General features: G+C 51.9%; 2 protein-coding genes across 5 annotated transcripts in view; one reads left to right on the top strand and one right to left on the bottom strand.

Annotated features, from left to right (window-relative positions):
• Positions 1-850, top strand: part of Tesc (tescalcin) — a 30,245-nt gene extending 29,395 nt beyond the window's left edge. For all 3 annotated transcript variants that reach the window (XM_050159120.1, XM_050159122.1, XM_050159121.1), the window contains one exon: positions 607-850. In XM_050159120.1, coding sequence (XP_050015077.1) covers positions 607-684 — 78 coding nt within the window. In that variant the 3' untranslated portion in view covers positions 685-850. The remainder of the gene's footprint in view (positions 1-606) is intronic.
• Positions 851-5,405: 4,555 nt separating this feature from the next.
• The window catches only part of Fbxw8 (F-box and WD repeat domain containing 8), a 108,175-nt gene continuing 89,802 nt past the window's right edge, over positions 5,406-23,778 (bottom strand). Inside the window, exons 8-11 of one of the 2 annotated variants that reach the window (XM_050158997.1) lie at positions 19,399-19,526; positions 8,991-9,164; positions 7,436-7,546; positions 5,406-7,005 (exon numbers count right to left, since the gene is read on the bottom strand). In XM_050158997.1, the coding sequence (XP_050014954.1) occupies positions 6,861-7,005; positions 7,436-7,546; positions 8,991-9,164; positions 19,399-19,526 (558 nt within the window). In that variant the 3' untranslated portion in view covers positions 5,406-6,860. Of the gene's footprint in view, positions 7,006-7,435; positions 7,957-8,990; positions 9,165-19,398; positions 19,527-23,778 lie in introns of both variants that reach the window. The other variant, XR_007594767.1, reaches the window with a different exon arrangement.

Raw genomic sequence — 23,778 nt, 5'->3', positions numbered from 1 at the left:
CCTTGGAAGGGACAAGGCTTTGCCCTGTAGGCCAGTGGCCTTGGGACCTGAATGCCCAGGCCCTAATTGGCCAGGGTTGCCAGTCTATAGCAGTGTGACTCTGCAGAGTGATCGACCTGAGCACAGGTATGAAGTGGGCAGTGTGAAGCAGGCAGTGTGAAGCGGGCAGACCCCTTCTCCCACGGAGGTTGTGATGAAACTGGCGGCTTACTTAGTGAAGGCTGTCCATTGGAGCGTGCGGTGAGGCTGGCCCAGTCTGAGTCTGGAAAGTGGGGGGCATGGTGGGTAATCCTGAAATGGCACTGAGGAAAAGGAGGTTCATAACTGGCATGAACTGAGCCCCTTGGGTGTGTGGTTGGATTCAGGACTTTATTCTAGCTCGCCATGGTGACCATCTCAGCAAGAAGCTGAAGGTCCGAGCCAGAGTAACCAGAAGAGAGAGATGAGAGTTGTTCCTTGCTTAGCTCATAGTGTCGGAACCCATCCTGCTTCTCATCGACAAAGTGACTCAGTCGGTGGCAGAGGAAGGAGGGTGGGAGAGCCGAGGACCAGACAGGTGTCAGGCAGTGGTGGGGACGCCTCCTGATGCCACTCCCTCCGTTCCAGATCTGGCAGGGGATCGACATCGAGACCAAGATGCACATTCGCTTCCTCAACATGGAGACCATCGCCCTCTGCCACTGACCATGTTGGAGGGGTGGTTGGAAGCTGGGCGTGGCCGCAGCCCTTTGCTCAGCCCTTTGCCTAAGCTGCTTTAACAGTCAGCGCCCCTTCATTTATCCTTCCCGTGGGTGTGGTGTCTGGGACTCTGCTGTTTTTATCTCCAATGTCAATAAAGGTTTCTTAATGAGCCTGGCATCCCCGTTCACCCCTCACATGCCTTAAAGGAATCTGATCCCTCGTGACAAGAGACTGATTCTAAGGAGCAGAGATTGGTGAGGAAGGACCAACGGATGTTCTGTCTGCTGGTCCTCGTGTACCATCTGTTTCTCCTTGAAGGATCGGGTATCCACCTGCAGTCCCCCCCGCCCCCCCCCCCGGAATCCTGGAAAAGCCTGTCGGTTCGGGCAGGCTTCCAGAAGACCTGGGATGCAGGTAGTGGGGCTTTCTCAGCACCATCATGGCTGCTGCCAGCTCCTGATGGAGAACAGCTGCAGCCAGGACTGCACAGTTCCTCCTGACACGTGGACCCAGCTGTGAGCCCAGGACACCCCGGTTCCCCAGCACAGACGGAAGTGGAGACCTGAGGTGCCTACCGCAGGTGAGGAGCTCACACAGTTCGCCTGTCACCTCCCATTTCAGGACGGGCGGGTGAGGGCGGGGCCGGAAGAGCAGAAGCGTGACCAGTGCTGAGACCACCTGTGACCGGGCTGTCCTCACATGGCTGGCTGGCGTTTGCTTTCCAGGTCTGTCTGTTTCAGGATGGTTTGTTCCCTCTGTTGACACTGGGAGGTGCCTTTCTAAACTCTGGGAGACTGGCACCAGCTGCTGTTGGCATGCTTAGTGAGGTTTCTTGTCCACAGCCCAACAGTGAGCATGCTTGGTTTCAGTTGTGTAGTCCAGGGCCTAAGGGCCACAGAGGGCATCTGTGGTAAATCTCCACTCCGTCCCCCACCCTGTTTCCTTTCACTTCCTTGTCATGTGTAGGTGGACGTGGCTGTGCGTGTGCGTGTGCATGTGTGTGAATGCATGCTAGCCAGAAGAGGGGCGCTCAGATCCTTTGGAGCTGGAGTTAGAGGTTCTGGGAGGGCACCTGGCTTAATATGTGGGTGCCAAGATCCAAACTGTGGTTCTCATGATGGCACAAGTGTTCTTAACCGAGCCGTCTCACAAGACCCCGTTGTGATGTGTGAGCCTGGGCATATGTGTGGAGGTCAAAGGACTTTTGGGAGTCAGTTCTTGTCTTCCACCATGTTGAGGTGAGGTCTCTTCCACTCTATCTGCTGCAGGCCAGCTGAGTCACGGGTTTCCGGGCAGCTTTTCTGTCTCTGCCTCCCACTTCACATGAGGTCTGGGATTACAGGTGTCGGCCATCACATTCAACTTAAAAACAAAAACCAAAGTATGCCCACGTGAATTTGTACACACGAGTGTGGGTGCTCCAAACCAAGAGTGCGTGAGACACACCTGGAGCTGGAGTTTCAGGCAGCTGTGCGCTGCCTGATGTGGGTGTGGGAATTGAACTTTTTTTTAAAACATGGGTTCCGGGGATCGAACTCAAGCCATTAGGTTCTTGCAGAAAATGCTTTCACCTCCTGCTGGCCGTTACATGCATTTTAGTTCTGTTGGTTTAGTAAAATAATGGTGTCCGTCGTTACTAGTACAACTATCCTGCTGCTGCCCAGGGCACAGCGACTCATGCCTGAAGGAACCCCAGCAGCCTCCTCTCTGCCTGTGGGTGCCTGTCGTGCTGACGGCAGGCTGTGCCTCCATGGTGATGTGCCAGCTCCAGTAGCTTCTATGGGTTCATGCTGCTGTCCCCAAGTAAGCTGTCTGAGGAGGTTCTAGGTGGTGGGCTAGTCTTCTCATCAACAGGTGTTCTCCTGTTTCACAGATACCAAGGGGGCCCCAAGCCACTGCTGAGGATGAGGTTCAAATGAGCATTTCCTGTTTAAAAGCAGAAATGTGCTGTGATCAGTTACAGGGGTGAGCAGGCTGCTCAGAGGAATGTGTTAGGATTGCTGTTGTGTGTGGGGGAGACGGGAAGGGTTGGTTACTATGTCGCACCTCAGAGGCAAGGGGTGAGGAGCTGGGGGATCTGCAGGTGCTCTGAACTGCTTGGCAGGCAGGACTGGGCCTGTGACTGGCACTGGGACACAGGGCCACCCATCACCACCACTCTTCTCTGGACTGGTGAGGACAGAGGTCTGAAGGCGCTGCCAGGGCTGCTCTTCTGAATGCAGGCCTCGCCTGGCCATGGCCTGACAAAGCAGCAGGCAGGAACAGATAGAGGGGCTCCTGTCTCCCTGCTCAGAGCCAGGAGAATCCTACAAAGGTGTCCTCCCTACTCTATCCCCCAACTCGGGGGCTTCCTGGCTTCTGTAGGGCCTGCAGGCTCAGTGGGCAGCCATCACCTTGGCATCTCAAGGGCCTGGGTTTCCTGAGACTCTCCCAATTTGTCTCAGCTGTGTCCTTCTCAACAAAGGCAGTTCATGAATGTAGAATGTTTTCATAAATAATGGATCGCAGTCCCTCAGCCCACGCCGGGAGTTCTAGTCGGGAAGACGCTGCTGTGAGGGACGCGTATCAAAACGTGCTTGTGCGGGCTGCCCGCCGTTGGCCTGCTAATGTCTTTGAAGCCCTGGGCACGGCTAATGAGACCAACTCACGGGGAAGCACGGTCCTCCGGGCACACAGGCGTGCTCATCTGCTCACAATCGCCAGGACCAGGCTCAGCTGGGCCCCGTTCCCACTGCAGAACTCACCTGGGGCACTACTGCTCTGTTCCCAGAATGCTCTGCGCCAGGCTTGCTCTGCGATAGGTGGGCAGGAGGAGGACCGTGAACTGGCATAAACCTGCTCCCACGGAAGCAGGCGCAGACTAATCCCTTAGTGCCCCGTGGGGGTTCTGCCCTTGGAGCAACAAGAGCTGAAGGTCACTGCCCTGGCACAGTCCTGCCATGTGGGCTGTGTGGTCTGCAGGTAAGGGAGGAAGCGGGTGCATTGTTACCTGCAGGACTGCTGGGATACCCGGCCCCAGTGCAGCCAGGCCGCCCACCCCTGTGGGAACATGAGCCAGATGAGGTGCCCAACCAGCAGCGTGAAGCAGGTATGTACTGATATCTTTTTGGGGACAGGTGTCAAGCACACTAGTGATCATCAGAAACTGTGGCAACCGACCAGGTGGAAGCAGAAGTCACATGTCTGAGGGTGCCGGTGAGCGGGGGCTGTGTGTGGAGCTTGGGTCCTCAGGTGGGCAGAGGTCTGGTGGGCTCTTTATATCCTACAGCAGTCAGGTGAGATCTAGCCCTGTTATTGCCCTCTTATCAACTTGTTTCTAACATCAGGGCTTCAAACTTAAAACCCTCCCATCTCAGCCTCCTGGGAGTGGGACAAGTGGGAGTCACCGTGCGCCACTTATAAAAGGTTTTTTTTTTTGTTTGGTGGTTTGTGAAACAAATGCTTATTCTGGTCCGTTTCCCAGTGTGCTCCGTAATGCAAATGTCATAGAAACAGCTTTATGGACAGCTGCATGCAGCCTTGTGACATGTAAATCATGGGAAAGGGACAGAGACCAGAGCAGCCTGCAGCTCTGACCCCTTAGGGAAGCAGGTTCTTCAGCACTTGAACAAAACCACTGGGCTCTGGTTCACATGCCTGTGTGCTGTGCTGATGGAGAGGGCAGACCCTTGGTCTGACTCTGGGTTCCGTTCCCACCTGCCTGCAGTTGAAGCAGCCCAAGGAGAGGCAGAAATGCAAACACCTGCCACAAAGGCTGCCCTTGCACGCCATGACCTTGAGGAGCTCGTGTTGGAACCAGGCCACTCTCCATGGCACCTTTGTCTCTGCCACAGCTGGATAAACGCCAGCAGGGCTTGGTGTAGGAACAGTCACAGGAGGGCAACCCAGTGATGATAAGCTAGCAAGGGGCAGGCTTGTCTTCCCAAGAAAATGGTGGCACTCTAAGGGCCCCTGCAGTGGGTAGCGAGGCTGAGGGGTGGGTATCCTGGGAAGAGCAGCTGTGACAGCAAGGCTCAGCTGGGCACGGGCTCGCGTTCCTTTCCCTAGTGCAAAGCAGGAGACAGCATCAGAGGTTGAGCCCAGGCTGGTGCCCAGGGGGGAGTCTGCTACTGCACACACAGGCATTGGGGGCCAAGTCGCCGCAGGCCTGCCACAGTAGCCAGGTAACCATCTGGCCTGGATGTGTGGCTACAATGCTACGGTCCGTGCCATCTGCTGCTTCAAGCAAGAGCTCATGAGGAGCGGTGCCCTGTCTGAGCCACTATCCTGGGGCAGTTATCAACTGAAAGCCCCTTCACTAGGGATGTGGTTCTCAACTCCAAGCAAACGGCCTGTGGTACGGCCACGTGCCACTTAACTAGTGGACTGGGGTATGCCACGCCCTCGTGGAAGGGCTGTGAGCTTACAGTGGGAACTCAGCGCTTTGCCCATGGGGTTGCTGGCTTTCCAGTTCAGGAAGAATGGAAACCCCACTGCTGGGGAGGGTTGGTGATTCTGTCGCTCAGCTGAAAGCCACACAGTCCCTGAGACATTTCATGGGAACTGCTGTCTGGACTTCTGTAGAAGCATGGCTGCTCATGGCCTCCATGGACAGCCAGCCCAGCCAAAGACCTCTGTGCTGTCGTGGTGCCCCACCCCCCAGCTGTGGGTGATAAACGGAAGACTTCACGACTGCCAGGGGTCAGCACCGAGCCCCCTCCAGGAGCAGCAAACAAGGCCACAACTGAGTCCAGAACCTTTAATAACAGCAGACACGGCATAAGGCAAACGGCAAGCTACAGGGGCGTGTCCTGGTGTCTCCTGGCTTCTGAGCAGATGCTCGGCAGCAACCCCAGAAGCCGGTGGGGAGATCTCTGATAGGTCTGCTGGAGGGGGAGTCTCCCAGGAGGCTAGCTGACAGTAGGGACCACCCAGAGCTGCTGTGAGGAGCCATGTCCCCAAGCGCCCTGCATGAAGCCACCCCAGCTGCTGGCAGTGCGTGTGCCGTCTTCACTCCAGTCACCTCTGCAGCCGCTCTCCAAGCGCTTCCTGGTCCTTCCTGGTCATGCGGTGCTGACTGACAAGTTTCTCCAGTATTCGGGCTGTAGAGAAGGCCTAGCAAGACCGGGCCAGCAGGGGGCGCCAGCCCAGCAAGAGAGAGAGAGCTGCTGCCTTTTGGCCCTCTGATGTGTGCTTCACATCAGATGATGTGGGAGGGGGGCTGCAAGGAGGCCACGCTCAGCTTCAGCTAGACAGTGGATGTCTGAGGCCTGACTGTCTTGAACTGGGAAATCTTCATGCCACAAAAGCACATACTGGTTTGAGGTGTGTCTCAGTGGGAGCACTTGCCTTGTAGGCATCTGAGGCCCCAGGTTTCATCCCCAGCACTGGGAAACAAGACCAAGTCCCTCTAGGCCCGGGAACCATGAGTACCTCAGGGCTGGTCTCAGTATTATTCTGGCTAGAGGTGGGTCAGTCCCCGTCCCTCTGAAAATATATGCCCTTTTTTCAACTGCCTTGGTCTCCAGAGCACAAAGCTTCCCCCGCCCCAATGGCTTTTGCTGTCTGCAGACCCAGTGTGGCGTGTCCTGACCACCTGCCTACCACGCTGTTTTTGGCTAGTACCCGTTGGGACGGGACTCTGGTCTCTGCACACAAGTGCTTTCCCTGACTGGCTCTCCTGGCCACTGTGGATCTGCCTGAACATTCTGCAGGCAGAGTGCTGAGGGAAGAGGTACCGCCAGCCAGGCTCGGGAACTGAGCTCCCCAACCCCATCCCCAGGGAGTGAGGGATGTCTCCTTCGCAGCATGTACTGAGGAGGGCAGCAGGTGAAATGGAGCAGTCCTCACAGGTAAGGTCTGTAATGACGAGCTGTGAGAACCACAGAGGAGGGCTGGACCAGGTGGGGTCGGGAGACCACTCTGAGCGCTCGCCTACATTGAGGCTCTGGGTCCCACCCTCAGCACGGCACACAGACCAGCGAGGTGAGGCCCTAGAGTGTGGAGAAGCTCCCGTCACAGGCTGAGGTGTATTCCCAGGTGAAGGAGAGCAGCAGACACGGTGTGGGTGGTTGAGAAGCAGCACGGCTGTGTGGCCATGGCCGCCTGGGAGAGCACTGCCCCCAACTCCCACTGTGTGCAAAGCTTCTTCAGTTCTAGCGTCTGTAAACTGCCCTCCCACTTCTCCAGGAGGTGCTGGCCTAAACACTGTCATAGGGGAAAGACAGCGCTAGGTCATAGCTGTACCCAGCCATGGTGTCACAAGGAGAGCGGCAGACAGGAAGAGAGCTCTGAAAGGCCAGCTGGTCCACTGCAAACTCATAGGCATGGATCAGGCCACGATGCCTAGGGGAAGCAGATATGAACACCAGTCAGCAAGGTTGCTGTGGCACAGGCATGCAGTCGAGGCTAGCCCTCCGTTGTGACAGTATGTACGCGGAGCCCACACTATCAGATACGCAGACGCCATGACTGAGGTGAGCAGGGAGCCCCAAGAGACAATGTTTAAGAAGAGGCATCGCCTCTCTGTCAAGCTGATTGCGGTCCTGCTCTGCCCCAGATGCAGGAGCAGCTGCAGAATGTTCTAGACAGACACTCGGTGCATGCTTCTGGTTGACAGCAGTCACTGTGTACCCTGCCCTGAGAGAGTATGTGACTGGGAATGGGGCTGGGGGGGAGGGACCGAGAGGAGTATGTGACTGGGAATGGGGTATGGTGGGGTACTGATGCAACCACACTGAGCCATTTCTCAGGATGTGCCCAAACCCGCACTGACCTCCTGTGACAGGCGAAGTTGTCCATGTCGGAGTTGCGCACCACCTTCTCATAGGGCACGTTGGCGGTGATCAGGCTGTGGCTATTGAAGGAGACGTGGCGCACAGGGTGCCTGGAGCCACGGGGAAGAACACTGTAAGGCTGGGGCAGCCTGCCCTGGCTGTGCACCCTGAAACTCTCTAGGCAAACTTTCCATTATGACGAAGCAGACACGAGCCAAGCCTTTGTCTGCCTCCATTTTGCATACACCTGCACCCTTTCCACATTTCAACCAACTGCTTCAACAAGTTGGTGTGTTTGGGATAGAAGGATGTTCACTTTGAGCCAAACCTGCTACATGGCAGATGTTGATGTAGCCAACAGAAGTGATGGCTACAACTGATAGTCACGCTGTGATTCAGGAGACAACAGCATGCAGTCTCCTGGAAATGGGTGCTTGTCCTCAGAGGTTCCTCTGCAGAAAGGAGTCCCATGTCACCCCAACTGGGGCTGACTGAGGCCACCGGGGAGCAGGCCTTCTGGCTGGAGGATAACAGGAGAGTGATAAAGGAAGGGCTCGGCGAGGGAAGGCAGGCTGAGGGTGGGTGGTCGGACAAGCAGCTTGACTAGAGCTGGGTGCTGACCAGGACTCCTGCAAGAGAAAGCCTCACTTCCCTGGGCCTCCCTCAAGTGCTGGAAAGATATGCTGGGTGTGGGCATCCTGAAAGGGCCACTGCAGAAGCCCAGAAAGGACAGTGCTGTCCTGGAGGTGCAGAGAACCAGCTCTCTACTGGTTTTCCTTAAATTGGGAAAACGCTGGATTCTAGTGTGGGAGTTTGCGCTGCCCTTTGGCGCCACCTGGTGGCACTATGGTGCATCACCATGGACGTTAGGGAAGGGTGGGTTAAGAGCAGTGTGGTACCAGAGAATTCACCAACCTGTAAATAAAAAAAAAGTGAAGGCAAAGGTAGAGCTGCCTTGACTTTGCGTCTGGTGGGAGAGGTGCACGTTATGCTCTCTGCTGTGCACTTCCACAGCGCCACACTCTCTTCACCGAGGCGCTGACGCTCAGCCAGACAGGACTCTGGGGCACGTGAGCGGTGGGAGATCCAGGTTGCTTCTAAATTCAGAACTGAGGCAGGCCCACAGGAGCAATTTTACCAGGAGGCACCAGTCAGAGTCTCCTCTGCTCAAGGCTATATGAGCTGTCTTAGCTGGCGCTACTTAAATTGCACACTATGTGCCCATCTTCATAGTGAGAGAAGGGGCAAGCCACACACCGTCTGGCACAAGGGGACACTTGACAACCCATCTGCCTTCACACTGGAAATCCTCCTCTCCTTGTAACTAAATGAAGGAATCTGCAGTAACCACACAGCTGTGGAAAGTTCACTCTAAGAAACTAGGACGCTCAGCAAGGCCGCGTGTTACTCAGGGCGAAGTAATGGGGAAGAGAGAGGCGCTGAAGTCTCAGGACTGGGCTTTCTAGGTCTCCTCTCCTGCAAAGGTGCTTTCAGGAAGGCGGCAGCGTGGGCACAGGTGGCCTGGGGACGCCCACACACCGCAGGCCAGCTTACCTGGAGTGAACCTCCCACAGCTTCTGGTTCATGCGGTAATCCCACACGGACACCAGTCCCTCCTCGCCCCCGCTGACAATCTTCCAGTCATCCATCTGGACTGCGGACACCCCCAGCTGATGGGCAGACAGTGACAGGGCGATTTTATCGCTGCGGAGGTCATGGAGCCTGACTCTGGAAGATGCAAGAAGAACACCAGCAGGAGAGGGTTAGTGAGGAAGCCTGCAGCTCCTCCTGCTTCAGCTGTGTGGTCCCTCAGCAGTCCATGGGGCTCCCCTGTGGGGCTGACCAGGCAGAGGTAAAGTGTGTGTTATCTACGAGATGCACACTCGCCGCTTCCAGTGTCCTGGGGGTCACTGTAACTCACTTACTCCCCAGGCCTGCAGGCATCACGGAAAACTTGTCTTTTGCTCAAAGTGAGCATTTGCCTGTCGTCGCGTGGACCCCGGGTCCAACCTGATGCACGTGCCGAGGATGAAGGTGGCTACTGCAGTTCTGTGCCAGAAAAGTTGACTTCGGGACAAATTTTATCAAAGCCATGGGGACCTAACTTCCTTTTTACAGGCAGCATGTTTTATGGATTTCAAAATCTGCTTCCCTGGTCTCTATAATCTCCCCAGCTTTTCTGTTTGAGTTCATTTTTTTTTAAATCTGCAAAATTGAAAATTTAGATGAATAAGTGACTTTCTAGAACAGATTAAGTGATCAAGAGCAATGGACAAGGGCTGGCCAGGTAAGGGGCAGCTGCCCACAAGGGCTCTGAAATCCAGAAGCCAGGAGAGGAGGCTGTCAGCACAACTAACATCAGGCAGACAACAGGACCACAGGAAGCCCCTGGAGACTAGCTGAGCTACCACATACTGCACACAGAAGAAACCCGCAGTCAGCTTCACGAGGTGTAATCATACCAACTCAGGACTTCCGGCATGCATCTGCCCTCTGCTTCATTGACTCTAAGGCCCCGTGGCTGAAGCAAGCCCCCTGCTCGAACAGGAAGCCTCTAGACAGCCAGGCTCGACAGCACTGCTCCTGCACCTTGCTAAAAATGGTGAATGCACCTAAGATCAGGAATGACACCAGGAGAAACAGCAGCTTATCCACATTAATATGCCCAACTCAACATTAAAGATTATGTTTGTACCACATGTGTTCAGTGCCTGCAGAACAGAGGAGGCCATGAGATCCTCTGGGACTGGAGTAATAGTTGCTACTTGTCACATGGGTGCTGGGAATTAGACTGGGTCCTCTGCAAGAACAGTCTGTGCTGTTCACTGCTGAGCCACTTCTCCAGCCCCAACAGCTAATTTTGTATAGACAACCGCTAATTGTAAGAAACATAGTCAAGGAGCTGGTGGAGAGGACCTGAGTCTGTTGTCTGCCCGACGTGGGTGCTAGGAACCAAACACCTGTGACTCCTGCTGCTGGGGCCCCAGTGCCCTCTTCTGACCTCTGTGGGCACCATTTGATCTTAAATGGACTTCAGTTTTATGAAAACATTTAATGTCAGTATGCTGTGTTTTCTCAGCTCAGAGCTGAGTTACATATAATACCAGCTACCTGAGAGGCTGAGGCAGGAGGATTACAAGTTTCAGGCCACCCTCAACAGCTAAGTGATATTCTGTGTCGAATAAAAATGTGCCTGGAATGTGGCTTGGTGGGTGAGCTCTTGCCTGACCAGCGGAGGAAGGACTGCTAGAGTCTGAGGCTGGTCTGCGCTGTGCAGCAAGACCTTGTTTCAAAAAACTAAAAAATGAGTGGGAGGGGCTTCTTAAAACCCACAAGCCACTCTAAAAAGATCTTCAGATGATGAACACGAGTCTAGAGCCGAGGCTCCTTCCTCACCGGTTCCTCCAAGTTCACAGTGAGAGGAAAGGCAAGGAGCACCTCTTGAGCATACTGTGTCCAAGTCTACCGGTCTTAAGAAGTAAAAACGGATGCTACCCCTATATCACCTCTCTTCAGCAAAAACAGAGCCTGTTACACGCCTCATACCCTGGGCCTGATGGTGAGACCCATGGCTGGTGCACACACAAATTCCTCTGCAGGGACTGAGCTCGAGTCCCCCAGTGTGAGGGCTAGGCTGGACTGGCTTAGAAGGCATTCCCACTTGGGTGTTTCCAGAGGGGACACATTCGGCTGCCATGGCTTTCCACCTTGATAGACCATAGCTTCAAACCCTGAACTCAAAATAAACTCTTAAGCTGTCTCTGTCACAAAAGTGAGAAAACACGATGAACAGAGTAAGGACACTCAGGCTCCTGTGGGCTCGCCCCGTGTGCTTATCAACACACCCCAGGGACAGGCTTTGGTTTCAGACAGCTTGGGAAGCCTCCCCCCACACCACATAATGTGGTAAAAACAACAAAACTAACACCCTTTACTGCTGCCCTCAGTCCACACTGCAGCAGTGAGGAGCCACGCAACACCTTGACTCTTGCTTCAAAACAAGCATGCATCTTTCAGAATGAAGACACAGACCCTGAACACGAACTTCATGAGAAGGCAAGGAGCACAGCGCAACCAGCAGCGAGCGACATGGAGCATAGGTGCAGCACACCTAAGGAAGGTCCTGGAGAAAAATGGGCTGATAATGCCCAGGGGGTAGTGCTAGTCAACACTATCACAATAAAAACTACATTCTGGAAACTGTTTTTTTCCTAAGGAAGGTCCTGGAGAAAAATGGGCTGATAATGCCCAGGGGGTAGTGCTAGTCAACACTATCACAATAAAAACTACATTCTGGAAACTGTCATCTTAACAATGGGAGCATACAAAGACGTTTTAAGCAGCCTGGGGGAGAAGGAATTACCTGTTAAGAATTGATCATTAGACTTCCAGGGAGATTAGAGGCAGCATTAGAGATGCCATGAATTTGAACGACTGGATGGGGATGCCTTAAGTAACCGCATCACATCAGGCAGCCACAGGACACCCCCACAGTAGAGCACTGGCAGACATTCAGAACTCTACCTGTTAGCAGGTGACATGTCTACACCATCTGCAGAGGGGCCAGGGGGACAAGGACTGCTCAGCTGAGGCAGAGGTCACGGGCTAGTCCTCCTGAAGTGTGAGCAGGTGTGTGTGGCAACAGGCAGCTATCACGGAGCTGTACGCACTGAGGCCCCTATCGTACTTGCTTTTAGGTGCGGAGCATGCTTCCTATCAACGCGGTTCAGAAGTTAAATACTAATAGCAGCTCCTTGGGAAGAGAGGTGGGGTTTTTGCTTTATTCTAAATGTGACTACGCTGTTTAAAAGTCAGGCCTCAGAGGGTGTTGGCTCCACCCTGGTGCGCACACCTCATTTGTTTCAGTTTATCTTTTTCATAGCTAGTGATAAGTAGGTATGTATAACATGGGACCACAGAAGTTAGGCATCATGGTACAATCCAGAATCCTAGTACAAGGGAGGTAAAGGCACAAGGACCAAGAGTTCTAGGTTGTTCTTGACTACATGGCTGTAACAAAGCAAGTTCAAGAAAACCTGTTGTAAAAAACATACTACCACCGTTGACAAAGAAACAACCAACAATCACAGTCTTGGGATGCAGAATCAAGACCACACGGCAAGATGGCAGTGCAGGCTATGTCTACAAGTGCTACTCACTCCCTGTCTCCAGCGAGGGGCTCTAAGTGCACACAGCTGCTTGTCCTCAGGCCTCCGGAGGCCAAGAGACCCAAGGCTGTGGGGCACCCAGGAGGGAGCCTGGGGCTGGAGCCCAGCATGGGCTTTTGAAAAGATGGGGGTGGAGTGTAAGTTGGCTATCAAGAGCCCCTCAGTGAGTGTTTACCGTGTGGCTGTAACACACGGATGCGGGTAAACACATTTGGACCCTTAGTTCAGAGTTTGCCGTCTGATTCTCTACTGTGTTTAGAGAGCGGCATGATGGTGTCAGATGAAGACAGCAGCAGAGACATCAGCAGCTCAGGTTCACTAGGGAAACAGAAACCACCCTGTGAAAGACCAGTCTTCTGACATCTTAGAGAGACATCTGGCTTCTTGTCTCAGATAGAACTGAGTCCTGTCCACCCAAGCCATCAAATTCACATTAGGAAGCAGGTATCAGCCCAGAGCATCTGACAAAGTGTAGTACCAGCCCCAAAGGCAGCATGCCCTGGCAGAGCCAGCAGCCTCAGCACTCAAACTGCAGATTCCACGCTGGGAAACAGGTAGCCCAGCAAATGGGTGGAGACGTGCCAGGCTGACCGATTCCAGGGACAGGAAGGGGCCAATGGTAGATCCTGCGAATCCTCAGCTAGTGAGTATCACCAACCTTGCTTGCTGAAAGAAAAATAATTGGTCTGAAAGCTCTAATTGTCTTATGTTTAATATTCATGGATGGGCTTGGAGGCCAGCCCCTGCGCCCCCCCCCCCCTGCAGCATTCACTAATGAAAACCGCACCATAGGAGGCAGCTTTAGCCCGCCAATTAAAACAAAAGACACCAGAACCTTCCAAAGACTCCAGCAGAGGAGCATCCATCAGATGGGCAGGAAAACGCGCTGGAACGGAGAGGGAGGCACGCTCTGGTTGGTCCTGTGTGAAGGGCTTTGAATAACTCATTATAACACTTGCAGATGGAGTGAGCGTAATGTTCGCGCCCTGCACGCGCCCTGGCAGCAGGCACCACACACAAGCACACCACAACTTTCTATGTGCTGGGCAGGAAGGAAGCGAGAAGACTCTAATTGGGGGGTCACACCTTGGGGCGTGTTTCCTACTGGTTTGGACTCCACAGTCCCGGATGATAACAAGGAGACTGTGCTGGCAAAGCTGGCAGTGCCCAGACTCTGGGTTGGCTGTTCTTCAGGAAGAACGCAACCTTGGCTACAGTTAGATCCAGAAAATAAAGGTAAATGCATGGAAATCATTAACACACAAGTATTTTAAAATTATGACTTAATTGGGAAAACTGGTATTTTTAAAAGATTAGTACACACTTTTCGCCTGACCTCGCTGTCCCCGAGCTGTGGGTGTATATGCAGAATCTATGCCTCACTCACAGCACCGAAGCCAGCCTTCTGAGATGTACATCTTAACAGCAACGGGAAACACATTTTTAGATGCATGGCATATCCAGCTTTGTCCAGCTCGGCTAAGCTTACAGCATGTTCTGTGCCAAACCAGCATTGCGGTGTGAGGTTTCCGCATGAAATACGAGCAGCTGTCCCTTTGGGGTGATCCCCGAAGCTCTTAGCACCTGATTCCTCAAGGAATCTTCTAAACCCTAAGCTCTGTGGCTCACAAAAGGCCAGCCTGGGACAGCACTGATGGCCAAAGCAAAAGCTGAAGTACGGACAATTCTAGCTAACATTCGCAGGCTGGCCCAGCAGAACACTCAGGGCAAGCCTGGTGACCCTAGAACCTTGGTAAGAGTGGTCGGAGAGAACCCATGCCACAGCTGTCTGTGTGTCTGTGTGCACAAGAGTGCAGGTGCCTACACAGCCCAGAAGAAGGCATCCTGTCCCCTCAGCAGGAGCTCCAGGCAGTTGTGAGCCACCTGCTGTGGGTGCTGGGAGTCAAGCTCAGTTTCTCCGCATGGGTAGTGCATGCTCTTAAGTAGAATCATCTTTCTGCCCACTCACCACACAGCCCGAGCTGTGCTGAGACCTGTGGCTAACCGCCCAGGCGGCACGCCACCACACACAACTCTGACACAGAGGTCCTCCCTTCATGTATGGAGACTGTTTGCAAGCCTGGCATTTGGAAGGATGTTCACTCTACCTAGTACACCCTAACCAAAAGATGCAGGGAAGTCTAGCCGGAGGCCAGTGGAACATAAACAGGGCGGAATTGGACCTGGAAACACACTCAATTTTTATGGTCAATTAATTTTTAAGAATGGAAAGAACAATCTTGACAACAAACAGAGCTGAGACAACTGAGCATAGAGCCGCACCCCTACCTCACACTACACCCCAAATTACCTCACAGGTCATGCATTTCAAATATAAGACATTAAATTATAAAACGCAAGAAAACAGACTAATAACCTTAGAGTAGGAATTTTTTTTACAAATAAGTAATAACACAAGCAATAAAAGAAAAACTAGATAAATCACACTCTATCAACATTTAAAGCCCATATTTTAGAGACCATTTTCAACAAGTAAACAGCTTACACAAGAAGAAGAATTACTTGCAAATGACAGATCTGATAAGGGACTTACAGATGGAAAACTTGAAAACCCCATCAAAACACAGCAATAAAAGTCTCAATTAAAAACAGGATTTGAGTGTGAGTGTGGTAGCTCATGCCTATAATCCCAGAACTCAGCAGCAGATACAGGACTGCCCTAAGTTCTACAAAGCAAGTGCTAGGCCAGTTTGCTATACAGTGAAACCATATCTCAATTTGCACTCTGACTCAAAAACAGGATTTCGATAGTCATCTCTCTACAGAAGATGTGCAGATGAACCATAAGACAGGAAAACGGGTCCTTAGGCACCAGCATGATGCAAATCAAAGTACAAGGAGACACCTCACAGACGAGGTTGACTGCCACACAGATTGAGGATAATACATGGGCTGAGGAGACAGAGAAACTGGAAGATTCCCCAAGGCCAGGACAGGCAGGATGAACAGCCAAACAAGAAGAGTGTGGCAATTACCACTGAAGCTGGCAATTCAATCCCTAGGTGTCTATACCCAAGAAAATTGAAGATACACAAAAATCTACACAGGAATTATAATGGTCAAAACTATTAAGAGATTTAAATAATTAGGCCACCCAGATGTCCACTAGCTTAACAAGATGGACAGAATGATGTCTGCCAGTGATGAACATTAGTTGGCTATTAAAAAGAAGTGACTAATGTCTGGATACAAGCTACCACTGGGCTTACCTTGAAAACACTGGACCAGGTAGGAATATGTCATAAAAGGCCATGTCAACCATTTTTATGTGCGTCCACAGGTAAACGCACACCAAAGGAAAGTCACGTAATGGTTGCTCAGAGTGGAGGGCGTGGGGGAGACAGCAGTGACAGCTCCCAGTACAGGGCTTCTCTCTGGGGTACTACCCTGGAATTGACTGCATTTAAGCTGGTGGGTCACACGGCACCTGAGTTCTGCCTCAAGGAAGTGGTTCTGAAAATGGACTTGTGCTGGGGAGGCGGCTTTGTGGGTAAAATGCTTGGCAGACAAAAATAAAGACTTGAGTTTGGCCCCTCAAGACCCAGCTAAAGATGGACACAGCAGCACGTCTGTAATCTGGCTCTCCTATGGTGAGATGAGAGGTAGGGACAGGAGAATCTCCAGATGCTGGTGATTGAACACATAGCCAACATGGAGGAGGTGAAGCTGAAGACAGTGTTGTCCTCTGAGCTTCATCCACACTTGTGCTGTACCAACACCCACACCCCGCATGGATGTACACGCACACGGATGTACACGCACACACACGGATGTACACACACAGACACAGGCGCACACACACGCATGGATGTACACACAGACACAGGCGCGCACACACACGGATGTACACACACAGACACAGGCGCACACACACGCATGGATGTACACGCACACACACGGATGTACACGCAGACACAGGCACACACACGCATGGATGTACACGCACACGGATGTACACACACATGGATGTACACGCACAGACGCGCACACACACACACACACAATAAGTAAGCTGTATATCTGGGGAGAGTAGCTGAGAGCTCGTGGTCAAGGAATGTGCCTTAGCACCCTGACAGTTGCAATCTTGTCCCAGCACTGACTCTGATCCTGACTCTCCCTCCCTCCCTCTCTACCCTGGGTTTCACCGTCCAAGGCACACAGGGAGGGAATCTCACTGCTCCAAGTTTTCCTCCACTCACTGACAGGAATGCGGAGGCTCTGGGTTCAGTTTGCTGCTCTCGGCAGTCTGCTGACGGACTGCAGCAGAGCACCTGGGGAAGTGGCTCTGCCAGGAGGCTTCCTTTCCCACTGCTCCAGTGCTTCCTGTGGTCCTGCCCTGAAGAGGGGTTCCCAATACAACTGTAGGGTGGGGCAGGAATGAGTTTAAAAGGAAAGAGCAATGCCGGGCGATGGTGGCGCACGCCTTTAATCCCAGCACTCGGGAGGCAGAGGCAGGCGGATCTCTGAGTTCGAGACCAGCCTGGTCTACAGAGCTAGTGCCAGGACAGGCTCCAAAGCCACAGAGAAACCCTGTCTTAAAACAAAAAAAAAAAAAAAAAAGGAAAGAGCAGACTAGGACTTAGCTTTGAGGACAGTGTGTCCATGGAGCTATTCCTACCCACTGGGCACAGCTGCCCTGGCCTGCACATGGAAGAAAACTTACCTATAAGGGCTTTCAAACATTTTAATTCTTCCACAGAATTAAAATTATTATTTACATAGCTGGACTCTTAGATGAGGCAGGGAATCTTGGCTTTTCCTCAGAAGGCTAACTGTAAGCCCTCACTGCAGACACAAGTCCAGGTCCGTATACTGGGTTTATTCTAAGGGGAGTGGGGGGTGGAGCTCTAATGCTGAGAAAGATTGATGTTGTATGGAGAACCCTGGGACCTCCCTGCTTTATTTTAAAAACTTAATTCCGCTACATCCTAATAAAATAAGTTTCTAAAAATCAAATTTGGGCTCCACGCTGACCAGAGGGCATCTAGTTATGATGTGTGATGAGGTGGGTACACTCCAGAGGGAAACGTCAGCATTACTGAGAATGCCTACGTGTTCTGGAGGACAGTTTGCAGCGAGAGACAGCTAACAGTGGCTGTGACATTCTGGAGTTATCTGGGCTAAGGTCTTCACACATGAGGGACTCCTCTGCTCTGGAGCAGGGCCCTGGGTTCCTGACAGCAACAAGAAACTCGTATTATACACACATCCTGGGCAGAGTCCACTGCCTAGGCCTGATACCTGGAAGTTCCCAAGAGCCCCTAACATTTGCTCCACTAGAAAACAGAGGAGACTGTCTGCTCCATTCACAGGATGTGGTTTGTTTCCCTGGCCACACACAGGGGTTACTTGCAAAGCCTAGGCAGCGGTTGTGTTGGTGTGTGTGTGTGTGTGTGCAAGGGCATGCATGTGTGTAGTGTATGCATGTATGCAACTGTGAGCAAGGGCATGTGGAAGTCAGAGTTAATGCCAGCTGTCCTCAATTGCCCTCTACTTTATCTTCTGAGAAAGGCTGAACCCAGAGCTTTCTCATTTGCTGGCCACTGAATTCTGAGGATAGTCATGCCTGTTTCCCTTCCCTGCAGGGTTACAGATGAGTGTGACAATTGCTTTTGTGGTTGTTATTGTTTTTAGAAAGGGTCTCAGCATGTAGTTTTTGCTGGCCTAGACCTCACTACATGGACTAGGTTTGAACTCAAAGAGATTCCCTTGCCTCTGCTTCCCAAGTGCTCACATGGGTTCTGGGATCCAAATTTAGGTCATGTTTGCCCCGCAGTCATTTACTGACTGAGCTACCTCTCTAGCCACCGAAGCCTTAGCACAGCAAACTCAGACATCCATCTGCAAGCCCCACATTCTGAGTCACCAGAGGAGTCCCTGTGAGAGAGGGACAGAGCCTTCTCCCCACAAAGCACGTTCAGGCTCTTTGCTCTAGGTGGGGTGGGCTGGGGTGGGGCTCGGGATACAAACACTATGTGATCCAACAGTGGCTTCTGCAAGCTGCTACTCCGCTGGGACAGAGCTCTGGGATCTGGCACAAAGAAACCCCAGAGCCGAGCAGCCCCGCACCTGCAGCCCGGGGCTGGGCCCAGGGGAGGGGTGCCAGCAGCCCTGGCGACTGGCCAGTCTACCTCTCTCTGGGGCACTGAATTAGACGCAGTAGGTAACTAGCCAAAAAGCAGAGAGAAAGCAAAGGAGAAGACAAGACAAGGGGGAGAAAACTAAACTTTGGACTGGAAGGGTCTTTTTAAACACTACCCTGCGGTGCTAAAGGCTGGCACTGGCCCCTGGACCAGGAAAACCAACTTCCTCAGCCAATGTGTTAAAGAGAATGCCACTAATCAGCTAAATAGAAACTGGAATCTGTTCCCATCAAGTCTCTTTCCCGTCACCAGAGGGACACACAGTGCTCTGAAATACACTCTTGGCATCACTTGGCAGGCAGCCCTATTGTGCTGAGCACGGCCAGTCTCTTAGGTTATTGTTTTTAATATCAGAAAGCGAGCTTTTCTGTGCCAAACAAATTCTGTAACAGGGGGACAAAAGATATTCCAAGTGGTCTCGCTGGACCATCCACCAACTGCCTGAAAAGAGGACCAACCATCCTGTGTGCTTCAGAAGTGAAGTGGAGGCATAGAAGGTCCAACTATTACCTAATGCAAGACCGCTCCAAGTCCAGAGGTGGAGTGGGGGTTGGGGACTGCAGGCAAGGCTCAAGTATGAGGCACTCATGCTCAGGGCCACAGATGAGCATCATTTCAGCCCGGACCTACCTCCTGTCCATGTTGCCACTGACCATGAGGTGGGGAGGGCTGTCCCGGAGGTTGACACAGGTGAAGTCACCGAGCGCATTGCCGAGCTTTGAGAGACAGCGTTCTGCTTCCAGGCTATACACCAGGATCTGAGAGGGGAGAGCATAGGTGTCAGTCTCACACGGCAGAGGGATGTCACACACTTCTTACTGTGCCACCTTTGAGGAATGAGCATTTCGCCGTCCCCAGAAGACACTGGGTTACTCAATGGCTTGGACACTTCCCAGGGGCATAACTACTCAATTGACAAAAGACCAAGAAAGGGAAACCAAAGAGGTCCTTGGCCAAAGCAAAAGCAGGAGAAAGAGACACACGAATGGCGGGTCAGCAGCCTGCTTTCCCCACACTGCTGCACTGAAGCCCAGCCCAGGTGATTGTTTTCTGTTTGTTTGAAAGGAAAGAAGGCTACAGGTCACTGGCTTTGAATTTGGGGTTAACTGAAGAGCGTACAGAGGCTCTAGGAAGCTGCACCAGATAGTGCATGTAGTTACGGCCCAACAGCACCTTCTTCCGTCTTCTTCCCCACTCTCCCCTCGGTTTGGTCATGAAAGCTGGTGAGAAGATGCTTGTGGGCTTCACACGGTGCAGTCCTCCTGGAAGGTGTCTGCACTGCTTCCTCAGCAAAGGGGAATAAAGGACGGATTGCACAGAAGCCCCAAGAGTTTTTTAATGAAAGAAATTATTAGCTCATGGGAGGCATTCAATGAACAACAGTACAGGACCCAGGCCCCCTCACTGCACCTCTGCTGACTTCTGCTGAGCATGTGGTGAGCACACTGAGCTGGGTTTCAGAGCAACTCAGCGGCACTCCTATAGAGACCATACTCTCTCTCCTGGTTAACCCAGACACTTCTGAGTGGAGAGTCTTATGTCGGTTCTGAGAAATTCCTAACACGTAAAATCATCTCCTCCGTGGGAACAGTACACATTTCTGTACCTGAATCTTTGAGACTCTGTGGTTGTCTAACACCACAGTCACAGCTACTGCTAACACTGGAAGGAAAGAGCAGAAGTCACAGATTCTCAGCACCTAATGCACAAGCCAAGATGCAGCTAAGATGAAAGGTTCCTGACAGAAAGTTGGGTTTGTTTACTTATTTATTTTAAAAACAGGGTCTTGCTATGTAGTTCTAGCTGTCCTGGAACTCAGCCTGTAGACGAAGCTGCCCTTGAACTCAGAGATCCCCCCGTACCTCTGCCTCCTGAGTGCTGGAATTAAAGATATGCACCATCCCTAGCTCCTGACAGAAAGCTGTTTCTAACAGACACGTGATCAAATCCATCTTCAGCAAATGAGCTGGACATTATCACAGGTGGCTCCTCAAGGATGAAAAGTGAAAACCAGCAACCTGATGGTGTGTCTTGAAAATGTCCCCAGCACTGAGCAGTGTCTGTGGAAAGACACTCCAGTGCCCTGCTCTGCACGCAGAGAGGGTCCACAGCGCCCCCCAACAAGCACAACTACTGGGGGACAGTTTTAAAAGTGACTCATCTTTTTGGAGCAACCATTTTGGATTTAATTATCATCACAGATTTCAATATTTTGGATTGATCTGTTTGTTTTTAAGGTACACCAGTGCACACAGCAGGAAGGCAGAGGTAAAAGTACAAGGACTGAGGCTCACACAAGCCAGCAGCAGCCTCCACTTTTTTTCCAGTTCTATTTTGACAAGTGGATCAATCATCTCTGAGTGGTACAGGGAGATAATCCCCACCAAAAAGACTGCAAATTCATCATAAAGACATCTAAGTCAGCAGTCAAGGATTTCTAAAATGTTCAATAATTCAACGGATCAGAACTATCCAAAGAGAACCTTTACCATTGCGTTTAGTTAAAGACCACAGAGATTGGAAAACACATTACCATCTCGAAGGCAGGTCTTCCACGCTACAAGTCCCTTAACGACCTTTACCATGGCTCCCTCCCTCCCACTCTCTCTCTCTTTTAATAAGGTTGAGCAAATGGGACTTCATTTTATCTGATTGCCACAGACGAGTGATATCAATTATTCATGCTCACACTCCCTCTTGTTAAGACCATGCATTAGACGAATTTTTCTCTTTATTGCCCTGCTTGGGTGAGTCTTAACCCACGACCACTTGAGTTGTTCTCAGAGGTGTTCAGAGATGCTGGAGAGAAGGGGAAACTCCCCCCCAGATGCAATCTGGGAGCAGATGCTCGGCACTAATGTGGCCAGCGAGTCGATAGAGCGGCCAAGCAGCAAATGCAGGTTCAGCAGTGTTAGCAGCAATCATGGTGCAGGCATGTGCTGTCATCCTGTGTTCCTAGGAGTTCTTTCTAAAGCGAAGCCCAGACTGCTGTGCATCCTGAAGACATCTGCACAAGACATCTGCGCTATGAGATCAAGTTCTCGTGTCACTGTCTTCTAGTGGACCTGCATGACCCTCACGTGAACAGAAGCATCCTCTTTGTAAGGGACTGGATAGGGAGTTTTCCGTTTCTGCTTACTTCCCCCTCTGAGAGCGGAAGTCATTTCTGATAAAACATAGCTTTCGAATCCTTTCAACTATTCTGACTGGTCTCAACTATACTTTTAAAGATATATTACAACTGAAAGACTGCAATGTATCTCATAGTAAGTTATAAGAATAAATTACATAGTAGAAGAGTGTGACCCATCTCCAGGAACCAGCCACCCAGAACAGTCTGGTAAGAACAAGTAGATTTTGAGTGTGAGGGTCTATCTCTCTTGCTCTGAACATACAAGGCATTTCTGTGAGCTTGGTATTTCACAGCTGCTTCTCCACAAGTAGCTCTGGTTCTTCTGAATGGAGAACTTTTGTGCATATATAATTCCATATGATAAGTTGTTTCTATTCAGTTTTTGATAAAACATTCAACAGCCAGTGACGAACACTTATGAATCCTCTTCTGTGCAGGACTGGAGTAAACGGGTGTGGCAGCCAACACACTGACAGCTCAAAGAGCTGTGTCTGTACCAGCTGCTGCTAGCCCAGCTGCCCCACGCTCCCACACATGGGACCTGCCTCTTCTGGGACCACAGAGCCATCGTGTTGCTATGCCCTAGCAGCTGGGGTCTCAAGCAGGAGGAGGGCTGTTGTACTGGTCACACAGTCAGGATGGAAATGGTCACAGGTCCAACGTCTGGAAAGCATCAGCAACTACTCTGGGCAGGGAGGTCTGTATCTTCTCCATGTGACTGGTTTGTGCTGGATTCTAGAGGCTGTGGGATTCCAGCCAAATCCCGATGGAAGGGCTAGAAGATGGCTACTACCCTCTCAGTGGGGTTGGTTCAAAGCCTGCCACCCGCTCCTCCACCCTTTGAAATCAGGACTCAGCACAGCAAGTTCTTCCTAAACACAGGACTGACATCACCCATCTGTGAACATGAGCCACCAACAGACAGAGATGTCTTCAAAGAGCTTTGGAGCCTTGCCGAGAGAGAAACTGTGTCGTGTTCTGATGAACAAGGAACACAACTCTGAGTTTAATTTTACCAAAACTGCAGAAAGTGGCTGGCTCACCTCCTCAGGATCTCAGCCCCCTTGGCAACACGGTCAGCAGTGGACAGAGCCTCGTCCCACAACAACTGCACTAAGAACCTTTGGAATCCAAGAGCGTTTGCCTGCTCCCCTTTAAGCAAGGGGTGTGCTGAATGGACTCAGAGGGAAGAGCTGACCCAAGGGTTGCAGACTGTAGACACAGCTGCCTGCTACCTCCCTGCCACCCTCCGGGCCTCTTCCTTCACTACCACATACACTTTGCTCTTTGAGAAAAGCCATGGTCAGAAGCCAGTTCTGAACAGAGAGCGCCGGCTCCCGCTCTCCATCTGCACCCACTTTAAGTGTACTCTGCCCTCCCCACTACCACCCTTGGCATGAAGGCTTCTTCCCTCTCAGCAGAGCAGGGGGTGTTTTTGGTCAATGCACTGCATCTGGTGTTCCCAAGTGCCACCCTGAACCGTGTCATCAGCCTGCAGCTCGCAAACAAGGAGGGGAAACAGCCCAAGACTGCAGTCTTGAAGGCCGGGTGCGGCTTTGTTACCTAGCCCTTACACAGTGGAGAATGCTTCCTCAACCAGGGATGTAAGGTCCCTGGAGCAGAAATGCTGCTGCCCACTGCCTTTCAGCATGACTAGCAGGGATCAGATGCCATGGTAGTTATGTGGGCCTGCATCTTGCTAGGTGTGTGCATTTGTGTTTGGTGATAACCAGCTAGGATTGGTAACCAAGCAAACCTAGAATCCACTCCAGTTTGTGCTTAACTCTTTCCTCCATTAGGTGACCTTGGGGATCCACAAGGAGATGTCTCATCCTGCCCCAATCCTGTGGGCTCCCTTGTTGTCTGACAAGTTGGCA

Source organism: Alexandromys fortis, unplaced genomic scaffold (assembly GCF_014885135.2).
Source record: "Alexandromys fortis isolate MF-2015 unplaced genomic scaffold, M_Fortis_MF-2015_v1.1 scaffold_90, whole genome shotgun sequence".
NCBI lineage: Eukaryota > Metazoa > Chordata > Mammalia > Rodentia > Cricetidae > Alexandromys > Alexandromys fortis.
The sequence above is the reverse complement of the archived record's forward strand: the minus strand, read 5'-3'. Positions and strand labels throughout refer to the sequence as shown.